This window comes from Thunnus maccoyii, chromosome 9, assembly GCF_910596095.1.
Source record: "Thunnus maccoyii chromosome 9, fThuMac1.1, whole genome shotgun sequence".
Classification (NCBI taxonomy): domain Eukaryota; kingdom Metazoa; phylum Chordata; class Actinopteri; order Scombriformes; family Scombridae; genus Thunnus; species Thunnus maccoyii.
The window spans coordinates 26386089-26407189 of NC_056541.1; the positions used below are offsets into that span (position 1 = coordinate 26386089).

General features: G+C 40.9%; 1 protein-coding gene across 1 annotated transcript; it reads left to right on the plus strand.

Annotated features, from left to right (window-relative positions):
• The first annotated feature begins 4821 nt into the window (after positions 1–4821).
• Positions 4822–7987, plus strand: fzd10 (frizzled class receptor 10). Its single transcript, XM_042422492.1, has one exon. It carries the CDS (start codon positions 5523–5525, stop codon positions 7272–7274), a length of 1752 nt encoding a protein of 583 aa, XP_042278426.1. The 5' UTR covers positions 4822–5522; the 3' UTR covers positions 7275–7987.
• The last annotated feature ends 13114 nt before the right edge of the window (positions 7988–21101 follow it).

Below are 21101 nucleotides of genomic sequence, written 5' to 3' on the forward strand. Positions count from 1 at the left end.
TCCCCCATCTCTCCCATAGCATACCTCACATGTTGGAACAGCATGCATGTCCTCTAACCACTGCAATTAAGAGGAATACTATGATTACTCTTACTGATACAGAGTTGGTATAAGCAGATCATGTTTCCCAACAGACGACTGACAGCGTCATTTTTTAGAAATGTCACCATCATGGTGGCGTGTTTGATACCAATCCAATCTCAGACTACTCAAACAAAAATGTATTAGCTTCAATTCATTTTTACTGATCAAAATTCCCTGAAGAACCCAAGGAGCTTTGCTTCCTCACCCTTCATTTCTTTCATCCATGGTTAAATATGTAAATAAAATGTCTAAAGTCATTCTTCAAAGGGGAACAAAAGAAAAAAGGGGGCTGAGGGAAAAGACAGCCATAAAATTCCTCCGATTCTCCATAACATTAGCCAGAGGGGGGCCAGCTTCCAGCCAGAGCCTAGCAGCAGGGGAGCGAGCTCGCTCCATAGAATCACACATCTCAAATCCCACACACAAAAAAATAAAATATCTTTTCAGCTTCAGCCATCAAAGGGCCCCCCCCCCCCCCCCACCCCCCTTTCACTTTATTAGTTACAGAATTATCTCACAGTTGCTGATTTCTCAGAGATGGAGCTGCGCTGCTTTTCTTTGTCGCACTGTTGTGGTTGCAAAGATGAGATAAAGTTGCTGTGTGTGTGTGTGTGTGTGTGTGTGTGTGTGTGTGTGTGTGTGTGTGTGTGTGTTTGTGTGTGTGTGTGTGTGTGTGTGTGTGTGTGTGTGTGTGTGTGTGTGTGTGTGTGTGTGTTTGTGTGTGTGTGTGTGTGTGTGTGTGTGTGTGTGTGTGTGTGTGTGTCGTGCGCATGTGTGAGTTGGAGTGAGCTATAGGAGGGGGTTGTATATGAAAAAGAGGGTGGTAGACAGAAGGAAAAAAAAATCATAAAAGAGACAGTAGTAGCTGCTGAGGCTACAGATGCTAAAAAACTGAACAGGACTGATTCCTCCCCTTTTCTTCTCATTTTCAAAGAGATATCATCATGACCAGCAAAACAATCATGAAAGAGAGGGAGGCAGCAGGAAAGACAGGAGCGAGAACAGAACAAAGGCGATGAATTACAACAAACCAGCAGACTGTGTCTTCTTATTAGAATGTGTGACAATATTATCTTGTCAGTTTCATTACACCAAAGGCAGCGATAATAAGGGCAGATATTTGCTTTAAAATACGCCAGACAGGGTATCTGACAGCCGGATGATCAGTAAATGGAGAGCAGAACTGCCCTGGCTCTGGGACTGCATTGATATTACATTATTCTTCTTCACATTAAAGCTGTCATCTCTTTTTGTTCAACTTCTACACATCAGCTACATAATAAAAGTCTAGTGGAGAGGGAGGGACGGAGCAGGCATGTCAGCTGTTGTCCATGTCTTTGTGAAGGGTCAGAATATATATAATACATGCTGCTACTGCATCTGAGCTTTTCAAGGAAAATGGTTTGCATATGGTTATGAATTTCACACCAAAATGCTTTTACTCCCACATGTGCAACATGCAACACAAAATACTGCCTGTTTAAAAGAATGGTATCTCTCAGGAAATCAATGTAGTGTAGCAGCTAAAGACATTGATTACAACCTGGGAACATATTAGCAGAGAAACTTTTTTTTTTTTTATGAAGTGATGAAAATCAGGGTAATTTAAGTTCCGACCGAACCTCTTCAAACATTACCACCTGGATAAGTGATCTCTGAGCAGTACATGTGCTGCATAGGAGGAGGGTACTGTGTTCATAAGTGTATTCATACACTATATTTATGCTCATGCTCCACACGCTGAGCGCTAACAGCTGAAATGCCACCAGTGAGATATGCTGTGCTTAAACCATTTAGGCACGCTGGTGCCAGGTTTCTCATCTTGCCTGGACACATTTCTGAAATACTTCTTAAAGCACTTTAGTGACTCTTGTAAAAATGTACTAAAAGCACTCCTGTTTACTTGTGATCAACATTTCATGCATGATGAAGACCATAGCCGGTCTAGACTATAAATCTTTCACTGCCACAAACTTTTTACGAGGTAATGTGAGTGAGGTCTGGAGGAACTCACATACAGTAAACACATAAAAGGCAGAAGGCCTCATAACCCGTTCGTCTCTCACCCAGTCGTGCCCTCCTGCTCCGTCACAAGCACACTGACACAACATAAAACCAGCTCTTAGTCACTGTATCAACAATGCATCAACAGGTTTTACCTCTGCCTTTTATTATGGTCGTCTATGTGTTGATGTGTTGTTTTATAGCACCTGGTAGCTTTGGTGCTGTTGCATGTTATGTAGGTCTGCTCTCTACAGGAATTGTCTCGCTTTAACAGGGTTATAAAAGCCTTCCATCCATTCATTTTCTAAATCACTTATCCTGCTCAGGGTCACAGAAGGTTGGAGCCCTTCGCCATGGGAGGCAGGATGCACAACGGATGGTTGTTTATCACAGGGATAACACGTACAGTATAAAGTCAGACAAACACATTCATACATACTAGCGGGGAAATGATCAATTCACCTCACATCTCTGGTGAGCGTGAGACGGGACCAGAGCATCCACAGGAAACCCGAACAGACATGGGGAGAAGATACAAACTCTTCTCTTTCAAACACCACTGATTCAGTGTGCAATCATGCCAAATTATTTTTTTAAAAATGGAAAAGTTTGCTCCAGAGGAAACTGAAGAGTCAACCCCATTCAACAGCGGCTGACTTGTGAGTGCTTTTTTCTCTGTATGAGAACAGTAGCAGCTGTAGTTCTTTATGAATGCTGTTGAGTAATGAGTAATGAGTTTCTTAATTAGAAATATCTATCGCTGATTTTTGAGGTTGGTAAGCATATACTGTAGCTCATAATGTGGTAAATCTTCACACACAAAACTATTTTCAGCAGCACACCCACACAAACATGAAAAACGATGTTCTGAAATGTGTCTTTAAGGTCAGTCACTCTTCAAATATCATATTAGAATCAATTATTAAAACAAGGAGTTTGTAGAGGGAACATAAAAAGTTGTCCATGTTATAAAATGTTCCTTCCAGGATTATAGAATGAATCATATGGATACAGTCAAGGGGTATATTTCTGACATTGCTCCTCACAGATCAAACATCACAAACCCTGAAGATTTGGTGGACTGTTGTGACAGTTTGTTTATGGCTTTAATTGTAACACAGCAACAGAAATGGACATCACAGAAAAATTGCGAAACTATTGAAATTGTCCAAAGCGAATGTTGATATGTATTTGATGAGGAACTGGTGAGAATACAGACGTCACTGTGAGAAAGGCCAAGCAGCATCTGAATTATTGATGCAAGCTTAACTCCTCAGGGCTTCACAATAGAACAATGTCAACACTTTAGGCCCAGATTTTAAAAAGGAATTTAACCTTTTTATTTATTTGTTGGATTACTTCCTTCGGTGACAAAGACAGGAAATTACTGCAAGGTGTTGTTACCCTTAGTTCTAAGATTATTGACCAGAACATACAGACCTCTGCACAATTAAAGCCTAAATAGATCTGAAAATAGATTTCAACACATGTTATCCATGAGTGGTTTGATCTGGTGCTTTCAAGAATGCCTTTAGAAACCCCAATGTGTAAAAAATAAATAGAATTAAGTCAGTAACAAAGGTTAATTTCATACAGTATGCACTCATACATTCTCTTACATCTCTTTGTCAACCAAATGAGATACAGCCAGTGTTTTTAACTTTTTTTTGTATCTTTTCTTCTCTTTATGTGGATATCATCGTGTGCAAACTTGCCTTGAATTTTGCCCAAAGAGGAATGAAGAAGTGAAGTATATTCAACTGAACTGAAAGTGCACTAGATGTGGAAACCAAATCTGCATGTTTTACTCAAAACAGTAGATCTATCATCCCACGAATATATAAAATTATTTTGTATAAATGGGAAATCCACCCTTAAACATACCTCATACATGCAATTCTTTTTATTTTTAACTGTTTAGCATTCATTTTGCTGGTATGTTATTGAAGGATCTGGTCTGAGATCATCATATTTCAGTTATTCTACACCGTGACACCACTATGGGTGATTCTGGTCAGTCTGCAAGAAGTTGTGAGTGGAGTTGCTGAGTGTCTCTGCAGAGCAGCACCATCTCTGTTTTTAGACCCATGCATGTTCAGTCATGGCTTACTGTACAGTAGAGACAATATGAAATCACTTGCGGTATGGATTCCTTTAATATGCATGACGTATCCTTAGGCTAAGTTTAAATATGTATTATTTATGACCACTTAGTCTATATGAAACCCTCAATGCAAAATCAAAGGGTGCATTGGCTCGAAACATGCGTCAAAAAATGTTGAGAAAGATAATGCACAAGGAACATAAATACCAGTAATAAAAACTGCAGATATATTCTGTTTGTCAGTGATTTTACTTATTTCAAAGTGAAGAGTCATTTTAAAACTTAATTTACGAGGAAAATTATGCATGAAAAGAAACGTCCTGTCTCATAAAGTAAAATATCAGTTGTGACCAAAGCTCTGGTTTTGGTGCGCTTCTGAACCGGTGCGCCTTTGAGCCATATTGCGCAATCATTTTTGGGATTCTCATAAAAATGTGTCTGTGTTCTGTTGAAACCGAAGTTTGTGGCTGAGCACAAACAAACCGAGAGAAGGAAGTTTGCAGTGAGCCTTTGAAAATGCTGTAATGAACAAGCTGTTCCGCACGATTTGAAAATAATCCGCGTGTCAGTGTCATCTTTCTTATGCAAAGTAGCTGTCTTTGAAGGCGGATCTTTTGGCAGGTTAGACCGGGACGGAGGCTCCGACCAGCTCAGACGAGCGCTGCCACCAAACGCATCAACTGGCTGCTTATGAGAGGAGCATAATCCTGCTTCTGGGACACAATTAATATATTTATCACCGAGGATAATTATGTGATTTATTTTTGCCGGCTGATTAATTGTTTCGGGTGCCTTGCGAGCAACAATCCCCGCCGAAAAACGGAGTGGAGGCAAATTATTTTTTGTTGTTTTTGCAACTTCTCACACAAGGACTGAAATCGTAGCGCTGCTTCACAGTCAGATACTGTGGGGAAAAGTGACATGAAACGTGAGGACGGACAAGTGAGCATTTTGGAAACAAGTTTGGAACAAATCGGAGCACATAACCATTCTCAGTTACTCACAGTTATAGTAGATGTGCGGCGTGCAAGAGACTGAACGAGACTTCAACATTTCAGCCACAAACTGAGCGCCTGAAAGCATGGACCGGAGCGCACGCTGCCAGCAGGAAAACATTTCCGAACCATCTCGGGATCTATGTTTTTATTAAACTGTCCAAACCTAAAATGAGGAAACGATGGTCTTGCATCAGATAGTTCAGTAAGTTTTTTTTTTCACTCTGATCTGACACACAAACGCCATCCTGGTCACATCACAGACTTTTTAATGAAAGAAACTTGCGGTACTGGTGAACGTTTGGCCTAATTTTTCTTTAAATCAAGAGGGGAGAATGTGTTCAACTGCTAAACTGAGCCTCATCTCTGTGCTGCTGGTCCTGTGGAGCAATGGGGGTTCAGCCATTAGCTCAATAGACCCCGACTGGTCAGGAGAAGGGAGATGTCAACACATCAACATCCCACAGTGTAAAGATATCGGCTACAACATGACTCGCATGCCAAATCTCATGGGCCATGATGACCAAAAAGAGGCAGCCATAAAGCTGCAAGAGTTTGCCACGCTCATACAGTTTGGATGCCACAGCCATCTGAAATTTTTTCTGTGTTCACTGTATGCTCCCATGTGCACAGAGCAGGTGTCCAACCCCATCCCAGCATGCAGAGTAATGTGTGAGCAGGTCAAGCTGAAATGCTCACCCATCTTGGAACAGTTTAAATTCCCCTGGCCTGACTCTCTGGACTGCTCCCGGCTGCCGACCAAAAACGACCCCAACAACCTCTGCATGGAGGCGCCCAACAACGGCTCAGACGAGCCTCCCAAAGTCTCCCACACCCAGCCTCCAGATTTCAGGCCACAGCGGCCTCTGAGCGGGCAGGACCTGCACCTAAAAGACAGCAGCAGCAAGCAGACATGCAGCAACCCTGGCAAGTTCCACTACGTAGAGAAAAGTGAGTCCTGTGCCCCCAAGTGCTACCCCAAAGTGGATGTATACTGGAGTCAAGGAGACAAGCAGTTCTCCCTTGTGTGGATGGCCGTCTGGTCCATCCTCTGCTTTGTCTCCAGCGCCTTCACCGTGCTTACTTTCCTCATAGACCCGCAGCGTTTCAAATACCCGGAGAGGCCGATCATCTTCCTCTCTATGTCCTACTGTGTTTACTCTGTGGGCTACCTCATCCGACTTTTTGTGGGAGCTGACAGAATAGCCTGCGACAGAGACAATGGGGTCCAGTATATTATCCAGGAGGGTCTGGAGAGCACCGGCTGTACCATTGTGTTCCTCATCCTGTATTATTTTGGCATGGCCAGCTCCCTCTGGTGGGTTATCCTGACCCTCACATGGTTCCTGGCTGCAGGGAAGAAGTGGGGTCATGAAGCCATCGAGGCCAACAGCAGCTACTTCCACCTGGCGGCGTGGGCCATCCCTGCCGTGAAGACTATCATGATCCTGGTGATGAGGAAGGTGGCAGGGGATGAGCTGACGGGAGTCTGCTATGTGGGCAGCATGGATGTCAAAGCTCTCACAGGCTTTGTGCTTATTCCCCTCTCTTGCTACCTTATTATTGGCACTTCTTTCCTGCTGTCTGGCTTTGTGGCCCTCTTCCACATCCGGAAGATTATGAAGACAGAGGGGGAGAACACAGACAAGCTGGAGAAGCTGATGGTTCGCATCGGGGTCTTCTCCGTGCTCTACACTGTCCCCGCCACCTGCGTCATCGCCTGCTATTTCTACGAGCGGCTCAACATGGACTACTGGCGCATCCTGGCAGGGGAGCAGAAGTGTGTGGACAGCAGCGGGCCGGAGTCTGACGAGTGTGTCATGAAGACGTCCATCCCCGCTGTTGAGATCTTCATGGTGAAGATCTTCATGCTGTTGGTGGTGGGCATTACCAGTGGCATGTGGATCTGGACCTCAAAGACCCTGCAGTCGTGGCAGAATGTGTTCAGCAGGAAGCTAAAGAAGAGGACAAGGAGGAAGGCTGCCAGTGTGTTCACCAGCAGCAGGCCTTACATCAAACCTCACCCATCTCTCAAAGGGCACAGTACTAAGTATGAGCCTACACGGCCCCCTCCCACATGTGTATGAGCTGGCTCTCTTTGTATAAACCCAAAAATACTTGTAAAGCCCTTACCTAAACGAGACTTTGTAATCAGAGTGCCATCAAAAGAAACACGGTTCATGTTTTATTTATGCAAGCTGCATTGAAGATAATGCAACATGAGGTTTTTTTGTATCTTGAGCCATCTCATGCAACAAGAGCTGCCTTTGAGAAAAAAAAAATCTGCTACTCCTGGATTCACTTATCCTATTGAGGAACTTGGTAGAGAAAAAAAAACACATTGTTCCCAAGACAAAAAGAGTGGAATAAACCATTTGGATGTGCCATGGGGTTACTTGAATAATGTGCAATAGATGTTTTCCTTACAGGCAAAAAAGACACTTGTACTGTGACAGATTACAGACAATGAAAAGGACCCCACAGACAATGGAGGCAAATGGTCAGAGAGATGAGTGTTGTGTTTGGAGGCTTTTTAATGGAAATGGAGGCAGTGTCATATATATTTGAACTGGAGTGAGAGCAGCTGTTGAAACGTGCTCAAGACCTTATGAACTGCCCATTGTGAGGCAAATCCATGCCATAAATTAATCAAGCACTCGTTATTGAAAAGTTATTTGTACACGCAGTTGAGTTTTCCATTTTTTTTTTCTTTGCTGTTTTATAGCACAAGGGAACGTTTGTATATATTTCTAAAAGTTCAGATTTTATAGAAAAATTAATAAAACGTTCTAGTTTTAAATGTTTGTAAAGCCGGAAGTGTGTTTTGCAACCGTGTTGTTTTTCCCTCAGTTGGAGTGAGTCTCCATGTTCATACAGCCGCATAAAGCCTGTTTTTTTTTTTTCGTTTTTTTTTTTGCTATTGCAGCACTTGTGCCTCTCACCCTCGCTATTATAGGCTGACATTGTTTTGCAGTTAGTGTAATTCATCATAGAAATCATCCTCATTAATCTTAAATTGTGAGTGTGATGGTATGTCAGAGCTGGGTTTTAACGTTATGTTTGCTTTCCAGAATAGCTTTAAGAATAATTGATGGAAAGAATAATATCATTTACATGACCAAAAGACGAGATAAAGAGACACATTTTATTTACTATAATAATAACTGGTTTTATGAAACGTTCAGATCAGCTCATAATATGGGTAAATGATCATACATGTAGCACACATACTGTATATCTCCTGCTATGGAAAAAAAAAAACCCTGCACTTTTACATCTAAAAAAAAGGTGAATGTCTCACCATACACTGTAGAAATTAAGACATGTTGATACTTCAGAAGCATCTTTATTCTTTCAAATGTTCATATGGAAACAGTGGGATGTTTATGTGTGTCCCTCTGTGGCTGCATCAAAGACAACTAACAGCAAAAACAATCATAAAAGGATCGTCTTTGGCCTTCCGTTTGCTGTTTATATGCTGTGCAAAAAGGCAACAAAGTCACTTATGTGCATAATTCTAGATTAATTTAATGTATTTTTTTTAATCTAAAATGAAATGTGAAATCTTTCATTTTAATATGTTTGCCTTTCCAAAACAAAAACAGTTCATGCCTAAGAAATCACTAATATTTCTCATTCTCGTGTTTGGTGTAGTGGCTTTCATTTTTGCTTTTTAAGTGAAAATGTTATCATTTATTTACAGTGAAACCGAGTTAGTGTTTCAAAGTAGAATTTTATATAAACATGAAAGGGGAAAGTGATGATGTCATCAAGGGCAAAAATTAATGCCTAATGGTTTTGTTTTGTTGGCAAATATTTTCCAAAATGTTCACTGTGTTCCCTTTTGGTTTACATCCAAGTTTTGATATCCTAATAATAATTTTTTACATTCCTCAATGCTTTTATACCCTGTGCTTATATAACCCTTTATATAGTTCTTCACCTCAGCTCCAGTGAATGTACAACTTTTTTTTAGTCCTCTCTCTTCCTCTCCCTCACTGTGTTGCATGTGTCGGTGCGTATCAATGAAGGGGTTATACAATAATCCAGCTCTCATTCAGGACAGGATTAGACTGTTTGAAGGGTTTGACTTTGAAAAGAGGATCGCTGCAAACCAAAATACAGAATATCTGTCATCTCTTCTCGTCTTATCAGCAAAGCAGAGTGACATTTCTAAAGACACATCTGGCCTGGATTTGAAGTAGTTACATATTGACTGAAGCGCTTCTCTAAAGAGTGAGCAAACTGAATACATTCTGAGATGTTTGGTGTTAAACGATCCTTACATTGTCAACAAATTTAAGGTACATGCTGTGAGAACCACAAGTCTAGTCTTGAATCTAAGCAACAGCAATTGACTTTGGTCTTGACAGTGCTGCCAGAGCAACAGAGAAACATGGATACTTAAAATATGTCAACCATAAAACACAAACTTATGTAGGAAAATTAACAGATTGTCAAAAGTTAACTATAAATGTAACAAGTGTGCATGAAGGTATCCTATTGGATATTTGGGGGGAAAAAAACGTGCAGTTTTGGAGTACAAAACTTTTTCTACCTTTATCTTCCTCACTTTCATGTCTTTTTTGAGAGTTTAAAGCCTATGGTAGAGAGAGTCCTCTCTGGTCTAATAAAGTTTCAGAAGTGTAGTAATGCTTTATCCCCGCGGCCATTCAAGTTCCAGCGTCAACCCAACCTGTTTTAACAGTCAAAAGCACATGACTCACAACCTCTATGTGGCTGAATCAAAGTCAGGCAGTGTCTATTGATACTCAGAGTTGCGAAAAAGGTGTGAGTGGCTTCTGAGAGCTTCAACAGAGGCCACCTGGATAACAGCCCCCGAGGTGTCTGGGAAGGCTGTAAATATAAATGACAGTTACCACCCCCCTCCAGGGCTTCTTCAGCCAAACAGGCTTGACTTCTCCTCTTCTCCTCTCTTCAAAGGGAAAAAATCTGCTCAGAGCAAGGGCAAAGTATTGCTGGCAAGTAAGGGGTTTTTTTTTTGTTTTGTTTTTTTAAAAATCACACGCAACTGTATGTATCGCTGGATTTAGCCTTTTAAAAGTATAGATCTTATTTCATCAGATCACAGATTATCAAGCCTGTAGTTCTCACAGCTGTGTGAAAAATCCTGTCTGGTCATTAAATGTTGTTCCATGCGATGACATATTTTATTTGTTTAAGCGGGGAATCCCGCCGCAGCCATGTGACTAAGGCTGATGCATCTCAGACCCACATATCTCTCAACTCCACCAAGACGAATGCCGTCACCTCACACTCATGCACACATCTACTTCCTGCCTCTCCTTGTTTCAGCCATGCCATGCAGGGGATGGCAGTCAGTGTTGGCTTATGATATGTTGACAAAAAGCAGCTTCTGCTTGTGATCAGCGTTGTTGAAACAGCATCAAACCTTTGATAATTACTTGATTTAATTTAATCTGACTGGTTCACCAGTGAGCCAGGATTTTCGGCTTTTCACACTCTGTAATTGAGCTGATGTTAAGTGTCTTTATGGAACCGAGCGGTATCACAAACATAAAGTTGAAATGACAGAACAATTAAGCCTCCTCTGCATGTCAAAGGCCATCACCAGTCAAAACATGTGTGCTTCTCTATCAAAAAACGGCTACACCTTCTTCCCTATGCCATGTTATTGTATGCAAGGCTGTGGAGGAACCTGTGCATATTTACTTTGTCTGCTGCTGTTGCAAGCAGTCATAAAGTTCTCTGACACAGTGACATAAATCAAGTTGCTTGGATGACTGGCGGCTGAGGCAGCTTCTCTTTGATCAGGCTTTGTGGAGACGCCCCATGTCCTCATCCTCAGCTGCTCCAGCAGCACCTGTTTACTAGTTCAGGCCTGTCTCTTTGGAAAGAAGTGCTTAGCCTCTCAATGTCATAGACTCATACATGACGCACACACATACACAACATACACACAAAGGAATCTGGCTGGTGCTTGGGAATGGGTGGGTTCTTCCAACATGTATGCTCCTAATGCGCTAGACCCATACCGATTCTTGGCACTTGTTTGTCTTATTAGACAGCTGCTCTAAATGTAAATCTGTCACCTTTTGGAGAGTTCTGCCTCCTTTGGCTGTTACCAGAGAAGAAAAATAGTCGGTGCATCATGACAAATGAAAGAACTTTGTTTTTCTGCTGAAGAAGTATCTGTAACTTGGAGTAAAAGGGTTACCAAAGGAAAAAAAAAACTTTAGAGAGAAAGCTGCAAGTTTCATAGACCAAAGTGTTATCATAGAATGCAATGAAAGCACCCTCTCATCCCTCAAGTTCTTCTGGTACATACATCCAGAGTTCTGAGGATTATGGTTGAAGGAAGTGTGGGCGGGCTTTATGTTCTGAATTGATTTGTATAGCAAAGAATCTAGGGCAAAGTAAGAGTATAGTATATATGCCTAATCTGCAGCAACAAACCACGGTAATAGCTCACAGACACACACATGCACATACCCCAGTCTGCTGTGGAGGCAGTTGTTCCCAGCCACTGTTGAAGGTGAGAGTAATTACATAAAAACCTGGCAACAATGAGTTCTCTGCCTGCAAGGCGGGGGCAGGGCACTTTTTTCATATGCATAATGAACTGCCTCGCAGGCCCTCTGCTGATCAAACAAGTGTTTGATAGTGGCTTTGGTTTGAAAGAGGACTGAATATGTTTATTTGCATGTGGAGAAGTGAGTGACTTTGAGGTGGAGATCAGGCAGATTAGTGTTAACTGACAGAGACCTGTGCAAACAGACACTCCCCCTGCATACAAGCAGGGCAGCGGCACTTCCTCTGAGGACCAGTTAGGCTGAATACAACATCAGTCAGACCAGAGCATGGCAACCCCTGCTACTTTTCAGACATTGTTCTTTGTATGCCAGCCTCCTCCCCAAAGCCTGTCTCCTTTTTTTTTTCATACATTTTGGCTCAATTAGTTCGGTGCATGTAAAGGCATGCACAGTGATAGCTGGCAAACAACATAAGAGATGAGAAATCTGATAACTGGTGTCATATTCTTCAAAGATATTTTCTTCGAATTTATTCAAGAAATTCCTTCAAAACCACATTCACAGCTAGAATGACTTTTGCGAAGCATTTATGGGGAACTACTGAAACCCTGTGTGTACTGTAAAACATATGGAAACAGGTGTGAGGGGGTTTTCAACGGACTGTAAAACATATCAGGCAACAAAATCTCATCAAGAGATTCAATCTCAGTTCAGGCTGTGTTATGGTCTGTCACTGTAAACTGACTTTATAATGCCTTTTTTGTTGTTGTTTTTCTATTTCCAGTCTCCACCAGTCTGTGAAATAACTGTACTGAACAGAAGCTATAAGCGCCAGCTTGGTCCACTTCATTGGGAAATACACTTATTCACTTTCTTGCCAAGAATTAAATGCAAATATCAATATTACTCTCAAATCTGTAGCCAGTTGGCTTATCTTAGCATTTAGACTGGAAAAAGGGGGAAGCAGCTAGCCTGCCTGTCTCTGAAGGTAACAAAATCTTCAATTTGGAGGTGCTGGTAGGCAGATTTTGTTACCGTCAAATAGAGCAAGGAAAGCTGTTTCCAGTCTTCATGCTAAACTAAGCTACCCAACTGCAGGTTGTAGTCTTCTATTTAATGCACAGATCTGAGAATGTTATTGATCTTCTCACCTAACTCCTCAAGAAAGAGAATAAGCATAATCTCCAAAATGTTCAGCTATTATTTTAACAAGGGATCACCAATCAAATCTACCTAAATCTGCAAGTAGAACATGATGCACATGTTCTCTACCATCACAATTTGACAGATATGAAACACTGAGCACAACACTGTCAGATGTAAGGGAGAAGTAGTACAAGTAGCGGTGGCACCCATGGGCTGCAACGTGACTATAAAGGGAAGAGATTGTGTGGTTAAGAGGGATGTGAATAGTCTGGTGTCAGCTGGAAGCAAGGTTTTCGCCATGGTGACTTAGCAGCAGACTCTAATCTGCCACCTTCTTAATCCACACACTGCAAAGTGCTCTGATCATTTTAAAACACAGCAGAATTACAGAAGTGGGGGCGACTTTTCTTTCTGGACATTTTCAACCCACAAATGCGCAGACACACAAACAAATGTTTTCTGTTTATGTAGACAATATAGAAATTAAGAACTCAAGTAAGACTCAATTATTTGTTATATGTTATGTTAATATGACTCAATAAATTATTGACACCTTTTGATGTTAATGTATGTAATTGCATGTGTAAGTGAGTGCATGCAAACCTGTGTGCCTGTGTGCCTGTGTGCCTGTGTGTGTGTGTGTGTGTGTGTGTGTGTGTGTGTGTGTGTGTGTGTGTGTGTGTGTGTGTGCCTGTGTGTCTGTGTGTAACCATGCACACGTTTATCATGTTGGTGGCATTTTCAGGGATGTTATGAAGGCAGTGACAGGATTGATGGTGAAGTGGAGAGAGCAAGCACAACAGGAGACTGTCTACATGTGTATATATTTTTGTGTGTGAGAGTTTACAGACAGTATAGGAGCTATAGAAGGATAGACAGAGGGAGAGGGATGATGATGGATCTGGCAGGGCTCATGAACACCGCTGAGAGAAAATGCCTGTGGTTCAAAGACACTCTCAGCAAACTTAACAAAGAAAAAAGAAGAGGGGGAGCACATGAAAGGAAACTACACAATCGACTGTCACATAAAGTTGGAAAAACATCCCGGCACTGCTGGCAGAAGACACTGTATGCAGACATTTTATTGTTTTTACATAAACTCCATGCAATGGGCAGTGACAAAACAATAGCACGTCTACTGCCAAAGATAATAAATAATACAGGGTATCTATTTATGAATGAAATTGTCACACCTTACACACTCGCAAAAGACAACACAAACTATGATAGCAGACGATGTACACAAACCTTGTTTTCTATGCTTTATAACCATTTATTACTGATTAATAATAATTCTTTAACCATTAATAAAACCATCCATGACTTCTTATAAGCTATTTATTAAGTAGGGTGAAGTAGTGATAAATAATTATAATGCTAGCAGTCTAAATATCAGTAGCCAATAATCTGATGGGCATTTGCAAAACAACAAGTGGTGGAAGAAGTATTCAGATCTTTGACTTAAGTAAATGTAGCAATACCACAATCTATAAGTAATCCATTACAAGTATGTCCTGCATGCAAAATCTTACTTAAAATAAAAGTAAAATGTACCCAAAGTATGAAAAGTAAAAGTACTCATTATGCAGAAAAATGCACTTGTGAGTAGCATATTGTTGTATATTATTTGATTGGATTATTATTACTGGTATATTAATGTATTATAAACAATTATGTATTTGAATATGCAAAACTAGTAACTAATGCTGTCAAATAAATGTAGCAGAGTGACATACAGTATATAATATTTACCTCTGAAACGTAGTAGAGTGGACGTATTAATGCTGTTATGACGGCATAAAACTGAAACACTCAGGTAAAGATAAGTCTGTCAAAATTGTACACACACTGTTCACAAGACAACCTGTGTTAGATTTTAAATCCAATCTATGAACAGATGCTGACAGCAGAAAAAATAACATGATACAGTCTGTTTTTGCATTTGGCTCGCACATAGTATCCAATTACTTGGTATCAGCATTTGCAATTCAAACTCTTTACCTTTAATAGTTGTAAAATACAAAGTAGCACACTGGTACTGTTTGTCAGCCTGCTTGTGTTTTTGCTGCTCAGGGTTTGGACACATTCTCTTTGGTCTTGCAAACATCCTTGCAGTTTTGTTTTTTTTTTCCCCCCTTGCGGCATCAAGTTAATATGAAAGGACAGGGACAACACATAACATGTGTTAGTCTGCAGCGGTCCAAGTCAATGTCCCATTCTGCTCCCAGCTTGCTTTATGAAGTGACAGGACTGGAAGCAATTTGGGATAAGTACTGAGGAACAGTTGAGGGGATGATAAATGACTTTATTGTTGGGTTTTGCAACTGTATCTGATACCAGTGAGTGCATGTGTTCCTTTGAGTAATCAAGCTATAGCATGGCAAAAGAATCTTGTTTCGTGGACACTGGTGGCAGGCCAGATTGTCTGGTCCTGATAATAATAATGGGAGTGATGGCAGCAGCGCTTAATCTACACAGAGAAGGGGTCAGGACCCACTTATCTGGCCTGAGTGGAAAATAACGGACCGCTTAAAGGGCCAATCCGTGATTGCAGTATGACAAACCAGTTGAAACACTGTTGCTCCACCGCTGTCTTTGTTTACATACTGACTTACTGGCTTTGAGACATTTTCGCACACTGAAATGTATTTCTTGGGCTTTTGATGTAAGACTTGAGGCTTCTCGGGGTTTGTTTATATTCGTAAACTTGTCAACACTTAAAATAAAATGTATTTTTAGTTACGATAGGTTGGGAAAGTTTCCAAACAGAATTACTTCATTCTACATGTCAAAATGTGCAAGAACAGATGTGAGCAAAGCCAGGATTTACATGGCCACAAAAAACACTGTATTGTAGTCCATAAAACAGCTGTCAAAAGTGAGAGAGGCCAAAGCACCAGGCATGCCATTGCACTCTGTGGTAAAGGGTGTTCCACAAAAGCATGCAAACTATGTGTCCACATATTTACCGCACAACACCTGCAATGTATGTTTATGAATACTCAAAATACAGTGTATCATAAGCAACAATGGCTGACATGGAAATGAAGAACTAAATTTAGCTCTCTGTTTGATCATTGCCTTGGGTCACGAACAACACTTTGAAGCAACATGGCTAGATTCACAAAACAACATAAAGACAAGCCTCTGTTCTTCTGGTCTTCAAAGGAGAGAGAAAGGAGCAACGCAGCAAACAACAAAATGTTCTATTAAGCAGGAAACACATGACTTGATGTAGATGGGGATTGAAATGATGAGTGGCGCCGCTGTAGTGTGCTGTGTAGAGTGCTGCTCTGGTTGCAGCCAGTACCATGAGTTTGCTCATGTTCTTAAAGAAATGTTTTGTTTGTATGATTAACATAGTTTTATGTTTATGTCCAAAAGATTTCCTCTAGCGCTGTGGTTCCCAACCTTCAAGTATCCCTTCAACCCCACCCTTCATATTCCAAATGTGTTCATTCCAATTGATTTTAACTACATTAAAGTGGATATTGTCATGATATTTTTTTCATAAAGTGGAATTATTGGGTGACCTATAATTATTGGGTGAAATATGTTGTTTATCCATTACTTTCAGCTAATCATTTCAGTTGTCAGGTACTATAAGCTAACTATTTCAAGTCTTTATCTATACTTTTGGGTAATTAGTATTGTTTATCCATTAATTTTAGCTAAATTTATTTCAACTGTTAAGCTATTAGTCAAGCATTTATCCTTTTAGCTGATTATTTCAACTGTTTATCTGTTAGTTAAGCTGTTTGTTCATATTTAGCAAATTCAACTGTTTATTCATTATTTTCAGCTACTATGTTTATCCTCTCTTTAACTATTTAAGCTATTTGTGCATTGCTTTTAGCTATATATTTTGCCTTTTCTTCCTGCTTGTTAATTAGTTTTCATGCAGTCCCTATGGCAACTTATGGCTTTAATGTGTTACAACTGACTCAGGTCAGCAGGAGGTTTGTCCTGTGTAGTCAGCTTCTTGTAGCTGGTAGCTTACAGGTTATTGCGATTATAAATATACTAACAATCAGCATCACACCGATTTGTAATTCTGTTTGGATGTTTTCTGCTCAACACAAATAGGAGGATTTTTAAAATTATATCATCATTTCAATTTTTCAAATTAGTTGAGCTACTCTACAGCACTCTTCCCCATAACCCTGCCAACTGTAGAAGTAGCCCTGTTACAAGTACCCCTGGTTTGAAATCATGGCTCTAGCAGACAAGAAAATTAACTGAGCTGACTTTAAACTGGAAGCAGGAATGCATGTGCGCTGATTAAGTGTTGTTTAACCTTGTGGAATCAGTCTTCCTGGTCTGAAAGCGGCAAGAGGCTGGAAGCAGGTCAGGAGAGGTCAGAGAGGACAGCGAGAGCTTCTTATGTGAGTCGGACACTTTTGAGGACCACTGCAAGGGGCACTGAGTCAGTTCATTGATATTCAAGGATTTGACCCGCTGACAACAGGGATGTCACTGAGGTTAAGACAGCCGTGCCTCTCCGTATTGTGTCGGGCCGAAAAGCCAGGGGGTCCCCCGGGCCCCCTGCCCCCCCTCTGCACGGTTGTCATGGTGAGCAAATCAGTCCGGCAGCACTATGTCACACTCATGTGGGTACATTCTCCCTTTCTTCCTCTCTTTCTTTTCTTTCTCTGACTTTCTATCGTGCTGCTTCACCGAGGGGGCTGCCAAAGAGAGCTTTCTGTCCGCTGACAATGCCTGGTGTGTCATGGACATCCCCATACATATACAGTGCAAAGAAGAGCAGGCTCTGAAAGTCCAATGGCTTCTCTTCCCAAAACACATGGCAACAGATATATTTCCTGTCTGTTGTGGGATTTGAGTGGGTGGATTGTGTTTTGTATCCAAGGACATGTCAAATCAGGTGGTGAATCCACGCTGTAGGTCATCAAGTCCAAATAACGACCAATCAAATTTCATCCCACAGCTGCAACAGTGAAAGACTGTTGCACCAGTTACGCCTACTGCCAAACAAGCTGGTGTCATGTGCTACTATTGTATCTTTATACTAGTCTGTTTAGACAACAGTAAAATAACCAGTGAGTAAAGCTCACTGATAAAAGTAAAAATCAATCAACAGAAATTAATTTGATTCACTCTCAGAACATACATTCTTCATAACCTGTACTTACCTTACTGTGTCTTCTAATGGAAAACAATTGACTGATGTTTGGCAGTGGGCCTCTGCGGTGTCTTGTTGTCACACAAATATGTTCCTAGAGCCAATGTCAAGGAGATTAGGCTGAAGGGAAAATTGCAGCTGTATTTAGCAGTAGAGCTGGCGAGTTGCTGCTCTCAGGTGATGGGGCATGTCTGTGCCTCACCCCATCTGAACCTGACGGCTGCTGCGGTTGGCGCTGTAATTACAAAGGTTAGGCATAAATCACAGAGCAAGAGGTGGGAGAGGTAGAGTGAGAGGGGGAGAGAAACAGAGAAAGTAGAGAAAGAGAGAGAGCGAGAGGGGGATAGAGAGAGACTAGTAGGCCCTGTGGCCTCGGGGCCAGGGGAGGCCCTGACACTCAGAAACACACTGTTCCCTCCTGAATACTCTCCCCCCTCTGTCCCTTCTTTTTCTTTCTTGCTTTTTCTAGGCTCTCCCACACAGACAAACACACACTTGTAGTCTGTCTCTTAGGGTTCACATCCTTCCTGTGGCTGTGGCAGTTGGACTGTACTGGGTATTTTACTGGTCCTGTGGGTTCCTGATTACACCACTCTCCTTCAAGCTGTACACATTAAAGCAGTAGGCACCAGACCACAGGAAATAATGGTTGTGACTGCTGATGTGGAGCTATGCCACTCTTCTTGTTTCCATCTCCCTCTGAAGGGAAAAGGCAAAACTCTCAATGCTGCTTTTCAACAAAATATGTTACAGCCAGTGACTGGTTTATTTTGGGAATCTCTTCTTAACATATTTGGAAAAACATAGTATACTGTGTACTGCTATCAGTGGTATATGGTGTTAGTATTAGACATATTAGTGGTCAGCAAGGTGTTATTCAATGATGAAATACATAGATGAATGATAAAAATGATTCTTTATTTAAATTAGTGGTTGTTTGCCACCCTTAATCAAAACCAGGAATTGATCCCACTAATGAGTATTGTCTATTTAGCCAAAGCATGATGTAGCTTATTATTCTGAGCTATAGAGCTCCATTGTTGTCCAGAAATGATTAAAAAACATAAATGTACTCCAACATTGCACTGTATGTTCCTTCATCACCATGAATACACACACTGTAGATTATTTTGAGTCAAACACCGTCCTGCTCCTGGAAAAGTAGTCCCCAAGTAGTCCCCAATGAATGCACTATTTACTCCAGTCCTGTCACTTCATAAAGCACTCTCTTTTTGTTTAAAGCAACTTTATATTTGTGAACTGTTTTTATGATTTACGTCTTTAATGAAAGTGACTGGGGTTGAGACATATTGCTCTAGACAGGGGAGTGAAGTATTACAGTAATAGACAGATGAGCGCATTGTTGGCCAGACTCAAACTAGATCCATTGCTGTTCATGTTGGTGCCTTTAAACCGCTGTTCTAAGTATTCGAGCATACAAAACAATGTTAGATATGATTATCTTTAGCATGATAAAAAACAGATACATAGACAAAGACCTCTAATGAATACATCCCATAAAAGCAGCAAAAATGCTTGATCAGTCAATTACAGTGCATTAAAAATAATGTTTAGAGGAAGTCTTTGATCTTAAATGCTTCATTCTTTCCATAGGGGAAAAGGCTTTTCAAGATCCTTAAAAAATGAGGAAGAATGAAATACATCTTGATGTCATAGAAGCATACTGTACATAAACAATTACTGATGAAGTGAAGTAAGAAAATGTAATCTTCAGCCTGTCTGTGGTGTAAAATATCAATAAACATTGCTGTGATGTGTTTTTCCTCAAAGGGACTGCAATCAAACCCTAATATCCAGAGCTGTTATGTTTGGATATGGCTTTGTGGATAATTATAATATTTTAATTTGCTTGACATTAGATCTACAGTCTACAATAAAAAACATGCAGTCAGTTGTAACTGAGGGACATGATATCAACTCCACAGAGAAGCTTCAAATGGGAGAAGCAATCTTTTCAGATTTCTCAGGTAGCTGCACATTTCCTATATATCGTCAAATTGTATATTACAAGCAATATCTTATGCTTGAGGGAAAACCTATAGCCTGTCACTACAAAATCCACTGTGTCTGAATCATTTCATCCTTTGAGCTGTGAAACAGTGTGAAATGCAGAGTCTGCAGCCAGCCGAATTAGGACATATGGAAATGAACATATCTCCGACGCAGCAATAAGCTCCATCTGTATCAGACAAAGATGTAGGCAAAGCACTCAAGGTTAATGCTCTTCATGTAAAGATAATGTTGTTCAGAAGACAATCAACACTTCTCATTGCGTTTAGAGCCAGCGACCAATAATATGACTTCCACTGATCCATAAATCATTACCAAGAAGCTTTTAACAGGTTCCAAGGACCATGGCTTACTTTTTAAATAAAATATAAACAAGGGAAAATATCAAACCCATTAATCTTTCATTAAGCTCGCCGGATAAAAAAGAATCGCTTAAAGTATCATTCGTTACCATCACTGCGAGTGCAAAAGCCCCCTGCCAACATCAAAGGCTTCTCAAAGAAACAGAGCGGGAGAGAGTCAGTTAGCTGAATTTGGCTGAGAACCAGCTTGTGGTTGGGTTTTAATTTCGACTGACTCATAATGGCACTGAGGAGGAAATGGGGACCCGATTTATAATGGTTTTTGTGGCATCAAGGCCTTTTGAGCAAACACTCACATAAACAATGTGCCGCCATTATTAAAAGAGAGGAGAGAATCAGACTGGATGTTGACAAAGGTTGAGAGCTCATCCTCATCTTGCACAAGTCTTTTGTGTAAAGATCAGAGGCTTTTCGTGGCCAAAGAATGGGGAGACTCCATTTCAAATACATATGCTACACACACACACACACACACACACTTGTACAGCAGGAGGAGTGGTTGGCATGTTTGTGGGAGCTGTGTAACAGTACCGATCCTGCTGTGCTGTTTGGGTGGGGCCTCTTGGCACTGCAACTATCTTACAATTCTTGAATGGAGGATCATGGAATCATTTTAAAAAATTTATACGCAACATGTGGGAACATGTTGGAACATGTGGGAGCATGCAACATGTTGTTTTTATTAAACCATTAATTGGTTTGTTGTGGTTCATGACA

Excerpts from the sequence above, each read along its gene's own strand:
- fzd10 (XM_042422492.1), top strand. The coding sequence starts at position 5,523 with ATGTGTTCAACTGCTAAACTGAGCCTCATCTCTGTGCTGCTGGTCCTG.